Source organism: Esox lucius, chromosome 5 (genome assembly GCF_011004845.1).
Source record: "Esox lucius isolate fEsoLuc1 chromosome 5, fEsoLuc1.pri, whole genome shotgun sequence".
NCBI lineage: Eukaryota > Metazoa > Chordata > Actinopteri > Esociformes > Esocidae > Esox > Esox lucius.
In genome coordinates, this window is record NC_047573.1 from 5,093,449 (window position 1) to 5,112,387 (window position 18,939).

The 18,939-nt window shown below is 46.3% G+C and overlaps 1 protein-coding gene across 4 annotated transcripts in view; it reads right to left on the minus strand.

The window, feature by feature from the left end:
- Positions 1 to 18,939, minus strand: part of wdpcp (WD repeat containing planar cell polarity effector) — a 72,853-nt gene that overhangs the window by 39,481 nt on the left and 14,433 nt on the right. For all 4 annotated transcript variants that reach the window (XM_029120032.2, XM_029120029.2, XM_029120030.2 and 1 more), the window contains exons 2-5: positions 9,222 to 9,306; positions 7,766 to 7,834; positions 6,180 to 6,242; positions 91 to 161 (exon numbers count right to left, since the gene is read on the minus strand). In XM_029120032.2, the coding sequence (XP_028975865.2) occupies positions 91 to 161; positions 6,180 to 6,242; positions 7,766 to 7,834; positions 9,222 to 9,282 (264 nt within the window). In that variant the 5' untranslated portion in view covers positions 9,283 to 9,306. The remainder of the gene's footprint in view (positions 1 to 90; positions 162 to 6,179; positions 6,243 to 7,765; positions 7,835 to 9,221; positions 9,307 to 18,939) is intronic.

The window sequence follows — 18,939 nt, forward strand, 5'->3', positions numbered from 1 at the left end:
AGTGAGAGAAAGAAGAGAGAATGCCCCTATTTGTTAATCAATCGGGCGTTTCGGAAAGGGAAAACTCCCAGGGTCCCTAGGGGCTGGTACCTCAAGCTCCTTCAGCGAATCACGAAGCTTCTCTGGACGGCGGTTCCTGGGAGTCCATGAGTAGCCGCGAGCTATGAGACAAATGAGAAGAGAGGGAATGAGGACAAGAAATGGGAGAGGAGAAAGGAGAAAAACACAGGAAGTCCGGTCAGTTCACTGCTACGGAAGGAGGGAATCTCCATCCCCAAACCATCCCCAACTCCCAGGGGAGCACGCCCGGACCTGAAAAATTAACCAGGATAATCACGGAATACCATTTCAAGAGGTCAAAGAATGAATGAAACCGATTGGAGAGATACATCATCACTAAATGTTTAGATGGGGGTTAAACTACAGGGTCACCTGGATGGAGATATGGGAGAGCAAGGTATTTAGCCATTAGAGTTGTATTAGAGTTGGAAACACAACACCTTACTCAAACATAAGACCTCTCCGCACTGCTGCAAGCTTAAGGCTACCATAGTGGATCTTGGTGATTTGGTGGTTGTGTTGGCTTCCTGACAATTTTACTTTTAGTTTGACACCTTGTTTGAAGCAGAGCCATGCATGTCAAGTCTCTCAAGAAAGCACATTGACATTTCAATGTCCAAAAAAGACATGGTAAAAGGTTTTGTGGTGTGATAAAACTAAAATTGAACTTTTTGAATAAATGTAAATGTTAGGCAGCAAAACTCAACACATAATCCAAAGAACACCATCGCAATACTGTGAAGCATGGTGGTGGCAGCATCATGTTTTGGGGATGTTTCCCATCCTCAGAGGCTTGGGTATTTAATGGAGCAACTTCTTGAAAAGCCCTTGAGGAAAGCCTGCTGCCTTATGCAAAAAACCTGAAACTGCTTGTTTACCCAAGGAACTCAACAGAGTTTGAAAAGTTTTGGGATTTTAAAAATGTTTTTATATTGACAAAATGTAGGTGTACAAAGTTGGAAGAGATCCAACCCCAACAGACACACAGCTTTAATTACTAGCAAAGGTTCTTTCACCAAGTATTAACTCAGGTGGGTGGAGACATATCCAAGTTTTGCATTTTTAACACATTTTTTATATACAGTTATTTAACAAATATCAACTTAAGTGTGGAGTATTTTGTATAGATTGTTGAATCTATCTTGTTGAAGAATCTTTTCCAATTGGGTTCTTGGACTAAGTTTTGGGGTTCCCCGACATTTTCAATGTGAAGAATCCTTAAAGGGAACCTTTCATTTTTAGACTGCATATGCACTGTAGATTTATTTTATATGGTGCTTTTACTTTTAAAGTGAATTTTACAGACTCCTTAAAAAGAGAATCAGATGTTTGGTTCTGGACACAGCAGGTCTTGGACGTTGGTCTTTCACAGCTGACAGGGGTCGTAGGCAGTCCAGCAGTCAGGGGAGGGTCTTTAATGCAGTTTAATCCTCCTGGTGCATTAAAAAGGTAACCCAGGTTTAAAACAAGTCCATGAGAAGAGGGCTTGAACAAAACAACCTAAGGCCTGAGGTTAATAACACCTGGTTAATCAACTGAGACCTGCAAGGCTGTGTCAAATTAAAAGGTGTCATATTATAAGTTGTGTTCCGATCAAACACGGAGAGGTTGTGATTTATAGCTCGTACAACAGATTGTTTGAGTCGTTAGAACAGAGGTTGTGTTTGAAAGCTGTTAGAACACAGATTAGTGTGTTATATTGGTAACAACACATGAGATTATATTTAAGAGTAGGCCAGTTGGAACACATCAGAATATGAGTCATGGATGTTAGAACACATTAGGTGATGTTTTAAAGTATTTTTTATATACATGCTCCTATAGAGTGGTTAGAACATTACATGCTGCTATAGAGGTTAGAACACACTACATGCTGCTATAAAGTGGTTAGAACACATTAAATGCTGCTATAGAGAGGTTAGAACACATTACGTGCTGCTATAAAGTGGTTAGAACACATTACATGCTGCTATAGAGGTTAGAAAACATTACATGCTGCTATAAAGTGGTTAGAACACATTACATGCTGCTATAGAGGTTAGAACACACTACATGCTGCTATAAAGTGGTTAGAACACATTAAATGCTGCTATAGAGAGGTTATAACACATTACATGCTGCTATAAAGTTGTTAGAACACATTACATGCTGCTATAGAAGTTAGAACACATCACATGCTGCTATAAAGTGGTTAGAACACATTAAATGCTGCTATAGAGAGGTTATAACACATTACATGCTGCTATAAAGTTGTTAGAACACATTACATGCTGCTATAGAGGTTAGAACACATCACATGCTGCTATAAAGTTGTTAGAACACATTACATGCTGCTACAGAGGTTAGAACACATCACATGCTGCTATAAAGTTGTTAGAACACATTACATGCTGCTATAGAGTGGTTAGAACAGAAATATTTGTTTAAGCTGTTGGAATCAGAGTCAGATCTCCACCAGTGAGCGAGCTCTCATCACAAACAAATACAAACCACAAACATGTTTCATCTAATGGAAATATTGATAATCCATATTTGTTTGATGTCGTGTTTTACAGCTTCCAGACACACTGAGAACAAAAGCCACAGCCAGTCAACTCAGAGACTCTCCTGAAGTTATCTCAACCACAGCGTGGGAGGGCAAGCTCAAAGTTAGCCGAACATATCTAAATACACACGCCACTTGAAACTAGCTGGTTCCACACACAAACCCTCGTAATTTCCCCATACTCTCACTAGATCTCTCACTCCAGTGGGAAAGGGAGAACGAGAGAGAAAGAGGGAGGGAGGGAGGGAGGGGAAGAAAAAAAAATAGAAAAGTTAATTGAATTCTGGGGCCTAGTTCTTCGCCGTGCATATACATGAGTGCTAATATGGAAGGGAAGGAGGTCTGCTTTTCAAGATGGCGTAATCATCCTCTGATCGGTTTTTCTCCTCCCTCCATTTAAAAATAAAGCATTAAGAAAACACAGCCACTCTTTTAGACAGAGCGGGAGTGGGTAGGCACTGGGATGCAAATGAGGCAGCGCGGGAGCTGGGGGGGGGAGGGTGAGGGGGTGAGGGAGGGCAGGGGGACGTGTGTTTGTCTCCTGATAAGGGTGTTTGTATTCCCCTCCTGGGCGAAAGACGTGGGGAGAGAGAGAGAGAAGGAGGGAAAAAGAGGGTGTGAGACAGAGAGAGAGAGAGAGAGGCTGACTGACTGACTGATTGGCTGGGAGTTATTTCCTGGGAGACGGCCCTCCTGGTATGATGATTAGGTCCCTAATGGAGCCACTCAGGGGTGGACATTTGGACTGGGGGGCGCACACACACGTTCACTAGAGCACGTACGTGCACACAGTCCCATTAACATAACCTCTGACACCCCTCATGTACATAACCCACCACACCCTTCATTCAAATAACTCACCACACCCCTCATTAAAATAACCCACCACACCCCTCATTAAAATAACCCACCACACCCTTCATTCAAATAACTCACCACACCCCTCATTAAAATAACCCACCACACCCTTCATTAAAATAACCCACCACACCCTTCATTAAAATAACCCACCACACCCCTCATTAAAATAACCCACCACACCCTTCATTAAAATAACCCACCACACCCTTCATTAAAATAACTCACCACACCCTTCATTAAAATAACCCACCACACCCCTCATTAAAATAACCCACCACACCCTTCATTAAAATAACCCACCACACCCTTCATTAAAATAACTCACCACACCCTTCATTAAAATAACTCACCACACCCCTCATTAAAATAACCCACCACACCCCTCATTAAAATAACCCACCACACATTTACATTATTCACCACACCCCTCATTAAAATAACCCACCACACCCCTCATTAAAATAACCCACCACACCCCTCATTAAAATAACCCACCACACCCTTCATTAAAATAACCCACCACACCCTTCATTAAAATAACTCACCACACCCTTCATTAAAATAACCCACCACACCCGTCATTAAAATAACCCACCACACCCTTCATTCAAATTACTCACCACACCCCTCATTAAAATAACCCACCACACCCCTCATTAAAATAACCCACCACACCCCTCATTCAAATAACTCACCACACCCCTCATTAACATAACCCACCACACCCTTCATTCAAATTACTCACCACACCCCTCATTAAAATAACCCACCACACCCCTCATTAAAATAACCTACCACACATGTACATTATTCACCACACCCCGCCATGTACATAACCCACAACATCCCTCATTGAAATAACCCACCACACCCTAAATTTACATAACCCAGCACATCCCTCATTTACATAACCCAGCACACCCCATATTTACATAACCCACCACACCCCTCATTTACATAATCCACCACATCCCGGCATTTACATAATCCACCACATCCCGGCATTTACATAATCCACCACATCCCGGCATTTACATAATCCACCACATCCCGGCATTTACATTATTCACCACACCCCGCCATGTACATTACCCACAACATCCCTCATTGATATAACCCACAACACCCTAAATTTACATAACCCACCACACCCTAAATTTACATAACCCACCAACCCACCATTTACATAACCCAGCACATCCCTCATTTACATAACCCAGCACACCCCATATTTAAATAATCCACCACACCCCTCATTTACATAATCCACCACACCCCTCATTTACATAATCCACCAGACCCCACTGAACCCCTCACCCTACCTCAATGGTTGCATCATATTTAATTGTCAGTCATTTAGCAGAGTAACAGTCATTCCTTCATTCAAAGATTAGAAACATTGACAGAGTTAGTAGGAACAGATGAGTAACAGGGTGCCCTTCTTTATATTTAAATATCCCCAATGGAAAACTTCTGGTACCGACTGGCCAAAAGCCATGATACCTCAGACATTACAAACCCTAAATACTGGTTGGCGGAAAGCTGTGGTATATTTAACCAATAAGGCACGGGGGGGGGGGGCTAATTTGAAAATCTCTGCATGGTCACCATTTGTGCATGGATTGAGTAAATTCGGTTTGTTTCATTAGTTTACTTTCTAATTAAATCCCTTATGGTAATGTGATTGGTGAGAAGACGTTGTACCTCCCCCTGTCCCGGGTCGATATTAACACCCTCCCCCATCTTACCTCCCCCTGTCCCGGGTCGATATTAACACCCTCCCCCATCTTACCTCCCCCTGTCCCGGGTCGATATTACCACCCTCCCCCATCTTACCTCCCCCTGTCCCGGGTCGATATTACCACCCTCCCCCATCTTACCTCCCCCTGTCCCGGGTTGATATTACCACCCTCCCCCATCTTACCACCCCCCGTCCCGGGTTGATATTAACACCCTCCCCCATCTTACCTCCCTCGTCCCGGGTTGATATTACCACCCTCCCCCATCTTACCTCCCCCCGTCCCGGGTTGATATTAACACCCTCCCCCATCTTACCTCCCCTTCGTCCCGGGTTGATATAAACACCCTCCCCCATCTTACCTCCCCTCGTCCCGGGTCGATATTACCACCCTCCCCCATCTTACCTCCCCCTGTCCCGGGTTGATATTACCACCCTCCCCCATCTTACCTCCCCTCGTCCCGGGTCGATATTACCACCCTCCCCCATCTTACCACCCCCCGTCCCGGGTTGATATTACCACCCTCCCCCATCTTACCTCCCCCTGTCCCGGGTTGATATTACCACCCTCCCCCATCTTACCACCCCCCGTCCCGGGTTGATATTACCACCCCCCGTCCCGGGTTGATATTACCACCCTCCCCCATCTTACCTCCCCTCGTCCCGGGTTGATATTAACACCCTCCCCCATCTTACCTCCCGCCACTCTTTTTTCGGAAGATCCGAAGTATGTGAACACACCACGTTCGACTGTGCGAAAGAAATGGTTCAATGTGCCTCGTGAGTCTATATCTGCCATATACCACACCCACTCTTCTCACAAGACCGTACATCCAGTCAGAAGACCAGAGAGTTGAATTCCATTTTGTTACATAACCTGTGGCTTGTGATACTGTTAGTATTCATCATATACTGCTTGAGACGTATTTCCAGCCAAAGGCTTGTGTTGTTGCGTATCTATTTGCAAACACTTACATTCAGAGAAGACCCTTTTCTCTTTGTAGTAGTGGTGGTGTTGGTGGTGCTCGGTTGAGGGGTCTGGAGAAGAAAACAAAGATGTCAAAACCAACAAGAGGCACAGTGTACTATTCACAGTGTACTACTCGCAGTGTACTATTCACAGTGTACTACTCACAGTGTACTATTCACAGTGTACTACTCGCAGTGTACTATTCACAGTGTACTACTCGCAGTGTACTGTTAACATGTGTGTTCTGCATGAGTGTTGTGAACGTACCACATTAGAAATAGAGTTTGCATGTGTGCGTGTGCTCGCACTTGTGCCTAAATCTCTAATTTTTATCATCCATTCTGTGATGGTAATTCCATCGATCGACACTCTTAAAGAAGTAAGAAACAGAGACAAAATTCTCTAGGCACGATCATTTTATTATTATTTGCAAATATGAGAGATGCGTAAACTGCTTACAAACATAATCGTCCGAGGAGTCTCTAACTCAATATAGCTCACTCAACAGTATATATCACATACAAAAAGGGGTATGGTAAGTTGTTGCCCATCTGTCTTGTGTAACATTTACCCAAGGGGCAGGCTGTCCCCCCACCTTATCCTTCTCAACTCCTGAGGAGACACAATGTCTGGATAATCACCAGAGACACTAAAGGGTTATACAGATTTACGAGTAACCATCTAATCCACTGGTGCCGGTCAAGGAAGCTGGTCAAGGATGCCTCCCCAGGAAAACACCAGACTCCTCTCGGCATCTTTAACTAGTAACTAATTCATACATGAATAGGACGACCAAGAATACATCAGTTCAAGACATTTCCACAACAATTCCCTTTCGTTACTCTTTGGGCGGCAGAGAGTAACAAACACGTGACAGTGACAAGGCCTCTCCAGCGGCATTGGCCTGGGTCAAGGTTCCTGACGTGTGTTAGCGTGTGTTAGCACGTGTTAGCGTGTGTTAGTGTGTGTTAGCACGTGTTAGCGTGTGTTAGTGTGTGTTAGCACGTGTTAGCGTGTGTTAGTGTGTGACTGCCTTTGTAGGTGTGATTTCATAGGGGACACAGGCCGCAATCCAGGGCTAAAGACAGACCCTCCAACCTGCACAGCCGACAAGCCCTTACCAGCGACATGTCCCCAGCTTCCAGGAGCAGGAAAGTGGTCTGTCTGGTAGGTTGTTGTAGGCCCCGATGGCCACTTCCAGGATCAGAGGCCCGTAATCAGATAACAGGCCGAGAGGACATTCACACACTCAGAAACAGGCACCTGCTCAGGAACGAGGTAGGAAGGACTAGCCTGTGGTGACATGGACACTGGTCTAAGGCCAGTGTTGCAGTTTCGCCCCCTACAGTTAATGTCAGGATTTGGGGGAGGGTAAGCTGATCCAAGATCTGTGCCTGAGGGATGGTGTGGGGGGGGGGGGGGGGTCACTAAGTGCCTCCAATGTGCCAGGGACTCCCTCTTGTGGAAAGAACAGGGTCCTACATTTCAGGTTCACAAGGGTGTGTTTCGGCGTGTGCGAAAGTGTGTTTCTTGCGCGCGAGCGAGCACGTGCGTGTTGTGCATTTGCAGTCGAGAGAGGAATAGTACATACCCAACAAACAGTGACGATATTTACCTGCCTCTCCTTTCTCATAGTACTGATAGGTGCCAATATCTGTGTCTGTGTGGAAAGACAGGAAGAGAGAGATGGAGGAGAGGACGGAAAGAGACACAGAAGTAGTAGCGGGACACAGACAAATGGAGGAAGTGAGACGAGAGAGAGAGGGACAGAGGGATGGAGAGGGAGAGAGAGGGACAGAGGGATGGAGAGAGAGAGAGAGAGAGAGAGAGGGACAGAGGGATGGAGAGAGAGAGAGAGGGACAGAGGGATGGAGAGAGAGAGAGAAGTAGTAAGACATGATCAGCGGTCAGTGAGAAAAAGCCCACAGATCAGCAGTTCCTCAGCCCGGGATAAACAATCCCTATCAGCTCGGGTCCTGTCCCGTCTGTCTGCCCTCTGGTCCAGATAAGAACGAGGGCAGAGGAGGGAGGGATGAGGGCGGAGGAGCAGGGAGGGACGGAGGGATGAGGGGTATAATAATGAAGAGGAGAGGAGCGTGCCGTAACCCCCCCCCAACTCCCCCCGGGACACACCCCTATCGCACTCTCCGCCCCTCTCTCACGCATTCCCACTGTCGTCCCCCCTCCCTCCCTCCCCCCCCAGCGCCTCCCCTCTCCCTCACTCTCGTACAAACTGCTGAGAGGAGCTTTTTATTGGGTGTTATTACCGAGCGGCCATAATGCCAGACCAGGATTCTGACAGCACATCACTACGTTATCACCACCCCGACTGCTGCTGAGACACACTGTGTGTGTGTGTGTGTGTGTGTTGCCGCTGCTCCTCCTTGCGACAGGTCAAAGTAATACAGAGCGGAGCACTGACACACACACACACACACGCGTGCGTGCGTGCGCGCAAACGAAATTACCAAACACACATCAACATGCTTCCGTTCGTAGTTGTTTCCGCACGCGACTGTCATCCCCCCGTCCAGACTGATAACCAGGATGTCTGTGGTGGATGGATACGATACGGCGTCGCGCCCCGCCACCCAGGCCGCCTTCACCTGATATATCCCTCCACCCAGCGTTTGCTCAGATAGCAAAAACACACAAAGTCACAAACAAACAAAATAAGGAAAGCTGCCATCAGTTAGGCACACAGCTGTCACACCCTGTCACACAAACGCCGCTGCCTGGGGCGCACCAGGCGGTTAAAAGAAAAGTCGAAAACAAGAAAATGAAGAAAAGAACATTTCTTCCCGTCAATCACCTGGGAGATGAAAAGATAGACGGATGGGCCCTGTCAACCCCTGACTCAAACTCAGGTCCCGCCCTCAAGGTCGTGGAGGTCAGGGGTCAGGGGTTGGTTGGCGGGCATCCTATGCCTGAAGCACGGACATAAAATGAATAGAACCTAAATAATGGGACAAACACATCAGGTACAACAGCGCACACACCCACCCACGCACGCACGCACGCACGCACGCACATTCGTGTAGCATTACCTGTGACTTGCAGGACACTCCTGGAGGACCAGCAGTGAAGCTCAGCCAAGCAGAACGCCATCGGACAGGGAAGTGAAACTCGAGTCTACCAACAGACAAGGAAAGGAGTATGAGGGGAAAAAAAAGAGTCATGGGTAGACAAAACAACCTGGGGGGGGGGTCAGGGGTCGCAATGGGTGTGAGGGTCACGCTCACAGACACCTGAACAAAGTGAACTCTTAAAGGTCAAGGCAAGGCTCCGCTCACCAGTGCATACAGAAGAAATAATAAAATAACAAATACAGATTCTGAGACAACTGCACCTTTTTTTCCAAAAAGTTGAAAAGGAAGGTTTTGAGTGAGGAATAGAAGCGTTCAATTTGCAGTGGTCTCTTAATTTTAACCCTTCTGTTCCTCACTCAAAACCTTCCTTTTCAACTTTTTTGGAAAGTAAAGAAAAAGGTGCAGTGGTCTCTTAATTCCTTCCGTAGTTGTAGATGTGTGTGATACAGTGATTCATTTATTGGCACCCCTGCATTTACTACTTTGCGCTAAATCTGCCAAAAAAACCTCTAACCCTCTGTTTCGTCTGCTGCAATGTATTATGAGGTGGGAGACCATGGGAAGGGATTTGAGACCATTCCTCCACACAGATTTGAGACCATTCCTCCACACAGATTTGAGACCATTCCTCCACACAGATTTGAGACCATTCCTCCACACAGATTTGAGACCATTCCTCCACACAGATTTGAGACCATTCCTCCACACAGATTTGAGACCATTCCTCCACACAGATTTGAGACCATACCTCCTTCAGCGTGCTAAGTTCTCACTTGTGGACTCTCCTTGTCAGCTCACCCCAGAGATTTTCAATAGATTTGGAGGTGTGTTTTGGATCGTAATCCTGCTGGAGTTTCCAATGGCAACCCAGTTTAAGCCTGCTGGCAGAGGCAGACAGGTTTTGGCCCAAAACCTCTGGTTACTTCGTGGACTTGATGTTGCAACGTATACCAATAGTATCAAGGTTCCCAGGGCCTTCGGAAGTAAAACAGCCCCACAACATCACAGATCCACCACCACAGAGTATCTTCAGCAGTGTAGCCATCTTTTCATAGCCACTGCCTGATTTGTGAAGTTTACCAACCTTTTGTCTCATTTCCCTTGTGTTCTCATATTTAGGAAAGACTGACTTTCCAAAGCTTTGAAAATAAATCTTAATTGGAATATACACAAATTTGATTTTGTTCATAAGATTTCCAAGAGGTGGCAACAAATGTGGAACGCATTATTCTGAATGAATTATTTCTTGATGACAATTCTTTCTATAACAATCACTCAGTTAAGGTTTGATTCATATGAAACCCAGGTCCAGTTTTGTCAATAATACAAAATTAACAAAATAGATCAAAGGATGAAGTAACACGGTCAGCTAAATTACTTAAATGTAAAAATGGATATAACTGACGTCATTTCAAACTTATTCTCGGTTGAACCACAGTTCAGTAAGTGATCTGTAAACAATACAGGGCTAAGTAGATAATAGGGACCAGCTTATTGCTATCCATCTATTCCAGGCCTGACTGGAGCTCTTGACTGCGTTTCAGTTATTTCTTTGATGGTTGTATTTGACACACATGCTTTAACACTGAGTCATGCTAGGTAGGGACACCAGCTCTTTTCGAGCTTAGTGGAAGGTCATTGGTCAAAACAGAGGACAATAAAGGCCCAAGGTGAGTGCCCTGCGGTGCCCCCCAATCAGTTGGATTTGAGTTCAAAAGGACCTTCTGGGTTCTATTAGATGGGTAACTCTTAATCCATTAAATAGCAGAGGATTTAGGTCAAAAACACCAGTGTATTATTATCAGCTGCCATTCATTATCAATGACACAAAAAGGTTTATTATCAATGATATTAAAAGGTTTACAGTCAACTGTATTTAAAGTTGCAAGCTTCCATCGTCATCTGATTATCACCAGTATCTTCTATCCAAACAGTCAGTCAGGGCCGACCAATATACCAAACAGTCAGTCAGGGCCAACCAATAGACCAAACAGTCAGTCAGGGCCAACCAATAGACCAAACAGTCAGTCAAGGCCGACCAATAGACCAGACAGTCAGTCAGGGCCAACCAACAGACCAGACAGTCAGTCAAGGCCGACCAATAGACCAGACAGTCAGTCAGGGCCAACCAACAGACCAGACAGTCAGTCAGGGCCGACCAATAGACCAAACAGTCAGTCAGGGCCGACCAATAGACCAAACAGTCAGTCTAGGCCGACCAATAGACCAGACAGTCAGTCAGGGCCGACCAACAGACCAGACAGTCAGTCAGGGCCGACCAACAGACCAGACAGTCAGTCAGGGCCGACCAATAGACCAGACAGTCAGTCAGGGCCGACCAACAGACCAGACAGTCAGTCAGGGCCGACCAACAGACCAGACAGTCAGTCAGGGCCGACCAATAGACCAAACAGTCAGTCAGGGCCGACCAATAGACCAGACAGTCAGTCAGGGCCGACCAATAGACCAAACAGTCAGTCAGGGCCGACCAATAGACCAAACAGTCAGTCTAGGCCGACCAATAGACCAGACAGTCAGTCAGGGCCGACCAACAGACCAGACAGTCAGTCAGGGCCGACCAACAGACCAGACAGTCAGTCAGGGCCGAACCTGTTGAGTTTCCATTCTCTATAATCAAGCTGTGTTATCAATTACATTTCTGTGAAATAACGTGGTATTTAACATCATAACACATTCCTTCCCAAATGTTTTCTTACCACCGGTAGTAACTGCTGATTGGTCAACTGTTTGAACCTTTAAAGGGTGCTTTGCTCTTATTAGGTGTCAGATAGTCTTTGACTCCTCTCCAGATGCTGGAGAATACACATTCCTCCAAGCTTAGATTAAAGATGTGGCAAAGACATTAAGATTTACCACCACGTTTGCCAGCATTCGTAGTTAGTCCTCGTTGATGATGAACAATAGTTCTCCTACTTGTATGAAACCTAACACACACTAGTCTATCTAAATAGGGACATCAATGTTAACTACCCTTAAAATATTATTTTTACTAAACCTAAACCTTTTATTCCTAAACATGACCTTACAGTAACTCTTACCCTAACCCTAATTTATTCCTAAACATGACCTTACTGTAACCTTTACCCTTAACCCTAATTTTAACCCTACAGCCAATTGTATTTTTTTTTTTCAAATGCTATTTGTCCAGTTGTGATTGTATTTGTTACTTTTTTTATAATAGCAATAAGGTATAACGGGGCCACTCTCTCCCACTCTCCCTCTCTCTGTCTCTCTCTCTCTCCTCTCTCCCTCTCTCCACTTCTCTCTACTTCTCTCTCTCTTAATTTTCTTCCGATACTGCTAAAGCCTAGGAACTTGCTCTTCTTCCTCTCCAAATCACTCCCTTTCTTTCCCCTCTCTCCATGACCAGGGTATCACTGAGGGCAGACTGGATTTCTTTTCCTCCCCTCTCGTCCATCCCTCTCTCAGAATGCTGAGGATGGACTCTCCTTCCATGGCTCCATCCATCCCTCCCTCCATCTCCCTCTCTCTCTACATATTGCTGAGGCTGAACACTCTCTTATCTCTGTCCCTTGTTCCTGCTGTAGGGGAAAGAAAATCTTACTTCACCACTTACCCCCCGAACCACACACAAATGCGCACACACACACACACACACACACACCAAACTACAACTCTCAAAAAAATAAAAATAAACAGATAAACGAGCCATGGAAACGCTGGGGCCAGCAACAGCACTGCTCTACTGCTGTAACCAGCTTCCTGACATAAGAGGATTCTTTGTGTGTGTGTGTGTGTGTTTGTGTAGTGTGTGTAATGTGTGTGTGTGTGTGTGTAACGTGTCCATAAGAGGTTTCTTTTATCCTATAATAACCTGCTTTTTCAGGACGTCAGCCCTTTTCTGCAGCGAAACCAATATCGCCACAAAGTAGGAATCTGTCATTTAGCAACGAGAGATTGGTCGCTGACTGGATGCTGAAGTCATCTTCCGCGACCTTGTGTCGGTGGGCGTGGTTGTGAAACTCGGCTCCTTTCAATTGGTCATTTATGGCTGAGTGGGCAGAGCGTGGCGCGAGCAATGCCAGGATACTGGGTTCGATTCCCGGGACACCCATTCATAAATGTGTCGGCATGACTGTGATTCACCTTGAAATTCAAGAATCTGCTACATGGCTGATATTGTATGACTCACTGATATCAGTTTGAACATTCAGCTTTGCATCTCAGTCCCGTCTTCACACCGGACAGACTTAAAAGGTGACAGAAGGTGAGGTGTGACAGTTAGGACAAAGTCACAAAATTACAGAGAAGGATGCTTCAATTAATAACATATAAATAGTATTTAGATATATTTTCTATGTACAACTGCAGTCAGGAGGAGGGTAGAGTGGTTGATTTAGAGGGTTGGGGAGAGTAGGTCTTGATGGAGGAGGGTAGAGTGGTCTATTTAGAGGGTTGGGGAGAGTAGGTCTTGATGGAGGAGGGTAGAGTGGTTGATTTAGAGGGGTGGGGAGAGTAGGTCTTGATGGAGGAGGGTAGAGTGGTCTATTTAGAGGGTTGGGGAGAGTAGGTCTTGATGGAGGAGGGTACAGTGGTTGATTTAGAGGGGTGGGGAGAGTAGGTCTTGATGGAGGAGGGTAGAGTGGTTGATTTAGAGGGGTGGGGAGAGTAGGTCTTGATGGAGGAGGGTAGAGTGGTCTATTTAGAGGGGTGGGGAGAGTAGGTCTTGATGGAGGAGGGTAGAGTGGTTGATTTAGAGGGGTGGGGAGAGTAGGTCTTGATGGAGGAGGGTAGAGTGGTCTATTTAGAGGGGTGGGGAGAGTAGGTCTTGATGGAGGAGGGTAGAGTGGTCTATTTAGAGGGGTGGGGAGAGTAGGTCTTGATGGAGGAGGGTAGAGTGGTCTATTTAGAGGGGTGGGGAGAGTAGGTCTTGATGGAGGAGGGTAGAGTGGTCTATTTAGAGGGTTGGGGAGAGTAGGTCTTGATGGAGGAGGGTAGAGTGGTCTATTTAGAGGGTTGGGGAGAGTAGGTCTTGATGGAGGAGGGTAGAGTGGTTGATTTAGAGGGTTGGGGAGAGTAGGTCTTGATGGAGGAGGGTAGAGTGGTCTATTTAGAGGGTTGGGGAGAGTAGGTCTTGATGGAGGAGGGTAGAGTGGTCTATTTAGAGGGTTGGGGAGAGTAGGTCTTGATGGAGGAGGGTAGAGTGGTTGATTTAGAGGGTTGGGGAGAGTAGGTCTTGATGGAGGAGGGTAGAGTGGTCTATTTAGAGGGTTGGGGAGAGTAGGTCTTGATGGAGGAGGGTAGAGTGGTCTATTTAGAGGGTTGGGGAGAGTAGGTCTTGATGGAGGAGGGTAGAGTGGTTGATTTAGAGGGTTGGGGAGAGTAGGTCTTGATGGAGGAGGGTAGAGTGGTCTATTTAGAGGGTTGGGGAGAGTAGGTCTTGATGGAGGAGGGTAGAGTGGTCTATTTAGTTTATCAGTGACCTAAGAGGAGGTCAGACTGAGTGGTAAACATTCTAAACTGTCCCATTCTAAACATGGTTGTGTTGACACAGCGACCACACACACCTGAAACATCTAACCTAACCACACACACACACACCTGAAACACCTAATCTAACCACACACACCTGAAACACCTAACCTAACCACACACACACGCACACCTGAAACATCTAACCTAACCACACACACCTGAAACATCTAACCTAACCACACACAAACACCTGAAACATCTAACCTAACCACACACACCTGAAACATCTAACCTAACCACACACAAACACCTGAAACATCTAACCTAACCACACACACACACACACACACACACACACACACACACACCTGAAACACATAATCTAACCACACACACCTGAAACACCTAACCTAACCACACACACACACCTGAAACACCTGAAACACCTAACCACACACACCTGAAACATCTAACCTAACCACACACACACGCACACACACACACACCTGAAACATCTAACCTAACCACACACACCTGAAACACCTAACCACCCACACACACACACACACACACACATGCACACCTGAAACACCTAACCTAACCACACACACACACACACACACCTAACCCAAGTGTCCACCTCATACCATGTAGGTCCTTGTCTCTGCAGGGTTTTTCTTTTACAAGGAACCTGACTGATTCATTAAGGTGACTAAATAATTTCCTCCTTTCACCTGGTTGTCTTAGGTCTTAATTGGACGTGAATTGGAGAGAAAAAAAGACAGTAGGACCGGCACGGAATGAGTTTGACACACCTGCCCTAACGTCAATAACCTAACATTCATGTGTAAACTTAAACCTAACTCCAATTCTAACTCTAATCCCAATTGTTTAACCCAAACCCTAACCCCCAACCTCTAACCCCTAACCCTAACCCCCAACCTCTAACCCCTAACTCATAACCCCTAACTCATAACCCCTAACTCATAACCCCTAACCCTAACCCCAAACCCTAACCCCCAACCTCTAACCCTAACCCCCAACCCCTAACCCCCAACCTCTAACCCCTAACTCATAACCCCTAACTCATAACCCCTAACTCATAACCCCTAACTCATAACCCCTAACCCTAACCCCAAACCCTAACCCCCAAACCCTAACCCCCAACCTCTAACCCCCAACCTCTAACCCCCAACCTCTAACCCCCAACCTCTAACCCCCAACCTCTAACCCCCAACCTCTAACCCCCAACCTCTAACCCCTAACCCCTAACCCTAACCCCCAACCCCCAACCCATAACCCCCAAGCCGGAAATAACCTTTTTCTTTACAAAATAACAACCCTGGGGACAGAATTGTGAAATCGTCAGAGAAAAAAAGAAACTTGCGTGGATAGTAATGTACGCACACAAGAAGAGGGGGAGACAGTGATGAAGAGGGGGAGACAGTGTGATGAAGAGGGGATACAGGGTGATGAAGAGGGGGACAGAGTGATAAAGAGGGGGACAGAGTGATAAAGAAGGGGGGACAGAGTGATGAAGAGGGAGACAGGGTGATGAAGAGGGGGGGACAGAGTGACGAAGAGGCGGGACAGAGTGATGAAGACGGGGGTAATGTACATAACTAGCCATCAAAGAACAGAAGAAAATACACAACTTGCTTTTCAAAGACCCCCCTCTGCTCTGGCTTGTCCCCTGTGGCCACCTTAGAGTGTGTGTGTGTGTGTGCATGGGTGTGTGCATGCATCTGTGAGTGTGTGTGGGTGCGTGTGTGTGTGCATGCATGCGTGAGTGTGTGTGTGTGTGAGGGAAAATGGATTGCTCAGATCTCACCAGAGTACTCATGTTCCATCACAAGTCGAGTGAGCCTCTGAAACGACCCTGTAAAACCAGCCTCTCAGGCTCTCCCTGTAGATTTCCTCTGTGCCTCTGTCATGTTTGATGGGCTACACGTTTCTCAACGTGATGCAGTCCAATAAAATGACATTCAACACATTCCTTATTAACATGGAGAAGTATATGTATAAATATAACTGGGATAGGACCATCAGAAACAATGCAAAAAGTGACAACATCATTCCCTCCAACTCACCCTTCCTCTCTACCTCCTTTCATGAAATAGTTCACATTTTGAATACAGTTTGAACAATGTTCCAGAGATAGCAGAGTGTCTGTGATGTTTCACTCATTTCTTGTACTTGGTTGTTTGGACTCCTCTCCAGGTCTTGAAGGTGTTAACCAGACACTCATCCTCTCCTGGTTCTACAGGCGTTAACCAGACATTCATACACCCCTGGTTCTACAGGTGTTAACCAGACACTCATCCTCCCCTGGTTCTACAGGTGATAACTGGACTCTCATCCTCCCCTGGTTTTACAGGTGTTAACCAGACAGTCATCTTCTCCTGGTTCTACAGGTGTTAACCAGACACTCATCCTCCCCTGGTTCTACAGGTGATAACTGGACTCTCATCCTCCCCTGGTTTTACAGGTGATAACTGGACTCTCTTCTTCTCCTGGTTCTACAGGTGTTAACCAGACACTCATCCTCCCCTGGTTTTACAGGTGATAACCGGACTCTCATCCTCTCATGGTTCTACAGGCGTTAACCAGACACTCATCCTCCCCTGGTTTTACAGGTGATAACCGGACTCTCATCCTCTCCTGGTTCTACAGGCGTTAACCAGACACTCATCCTCCCCTGGTTTTACAGGAATTAACTGGACACTCAACCTCTCCTGGTTTTACTGGTGTTAACCAGACACTCATCCTCTCCTGGTTCTACAGGCGTTAACTGGATTCCCATCTTCTCCTGGTTCCACATGTGTTAACTAGCGACATTAAAAGACAATTCAGAACCAGCAGGCCTTTGGCCGTGCATGGGATGACTCTGACAGTCCTAACAGAAGATGACATTGGGCTGTCACACACACGCAACGTGGCTGTCCGCTGAAGTGGATGATGACGTTGGTAGCATAGGGTTTAACACACACACACACACCTCCCACAGGGCTGGTGATCTCACCCCTGGCTGTCTGTCAGAGGGGTCCTGTCCCCTGGGGTGACCTGGGAAATTACAGGGTTAGAGTGAAGACCTGCCAAAGGGTGACATGGCCCTGTCATCTCCCCTCAGCCATTTTAATTACCACCTTTTGCCTCTCATCTCCACCTTATTCTTCTTCCATTCTACTTTCTCTTTCAATTTCTCTTCACCTCTCTTCAGTTCGCTCTCTCCCTTTCTTTACTCTTCCTTCGCACTCTCTCTGTCTCTCCATCTCTTATTAATCATTTGGATTTTCTTGGGCTCCACTCGATCTTGGCAAATAAAAGAGAAAGCAATGTAACAATGTGCCAAGTACAAGAGGTTCCACGTGGGTGTGTGTGTCCTCACATTGATCTGCGGTGTGCCTAAGTGCCAAAACCCAACTGGGTGTGTGCTGAGGTGTCTCACACCCATCAACCCACACACACACACAACAGCATATCTCAATGAGGTTCCCGTGGAGTGAAGCCAGGTTCTTATCTCTGTCCTTGTAACAAGCAGGAATATATCAGGATTAATGAAGAAACATTGACCATGTGTCCTAAATGGCACCCCGTTCACACCAGGGCACACTAACTCTGACCTGGCCGGGGTGATGTTTGGAACACAACCGGAATCACTAGACAGAACAAAAGAGACGCTTTGGGAGAAAAAGAGAAAGAGAGGGAGTAAGGAGAGGGAGAGAGAAAGAGGGCAGGTTATGGAGGAGACAGCTGATGTAACCAGAACAATGCATCATGGGAGAGTGGAGGCCGGCTGCCCTGAGCGTTGGTGATAAGACTGAAACAGGATCGCAGCGAGTCTCTGTGTGTGTGTGTGCGCACGTGTGTGTGTGAGTGAGATGGAGTGTGTGTGTGTGTGAGAGAGTGTGTGTGTTTGTAATTGGATCATCTGCAGTGAAAGACTGGAGAGGTGAGAGAGAGTCCTGTAGGGAGGAATAGAATGGTACCTCTCCATAGAAATAGAAGACATAGAAGTTGACTTTAATTGAAATGTCACAGACGCACGTACGGGTAACCTGAGGCTAATGAAGAGCAACACATCCAAATGGCTTGCAATTAGACACTGCATTTCACCGCCCGCTACGTCCATTCTATCACTTCATTCGAGATTCTATCATCTGGTATACATGAGCCGTTTTGTTAAGTTTTTATTTCATGAAACTGTACTGAGGTTTCA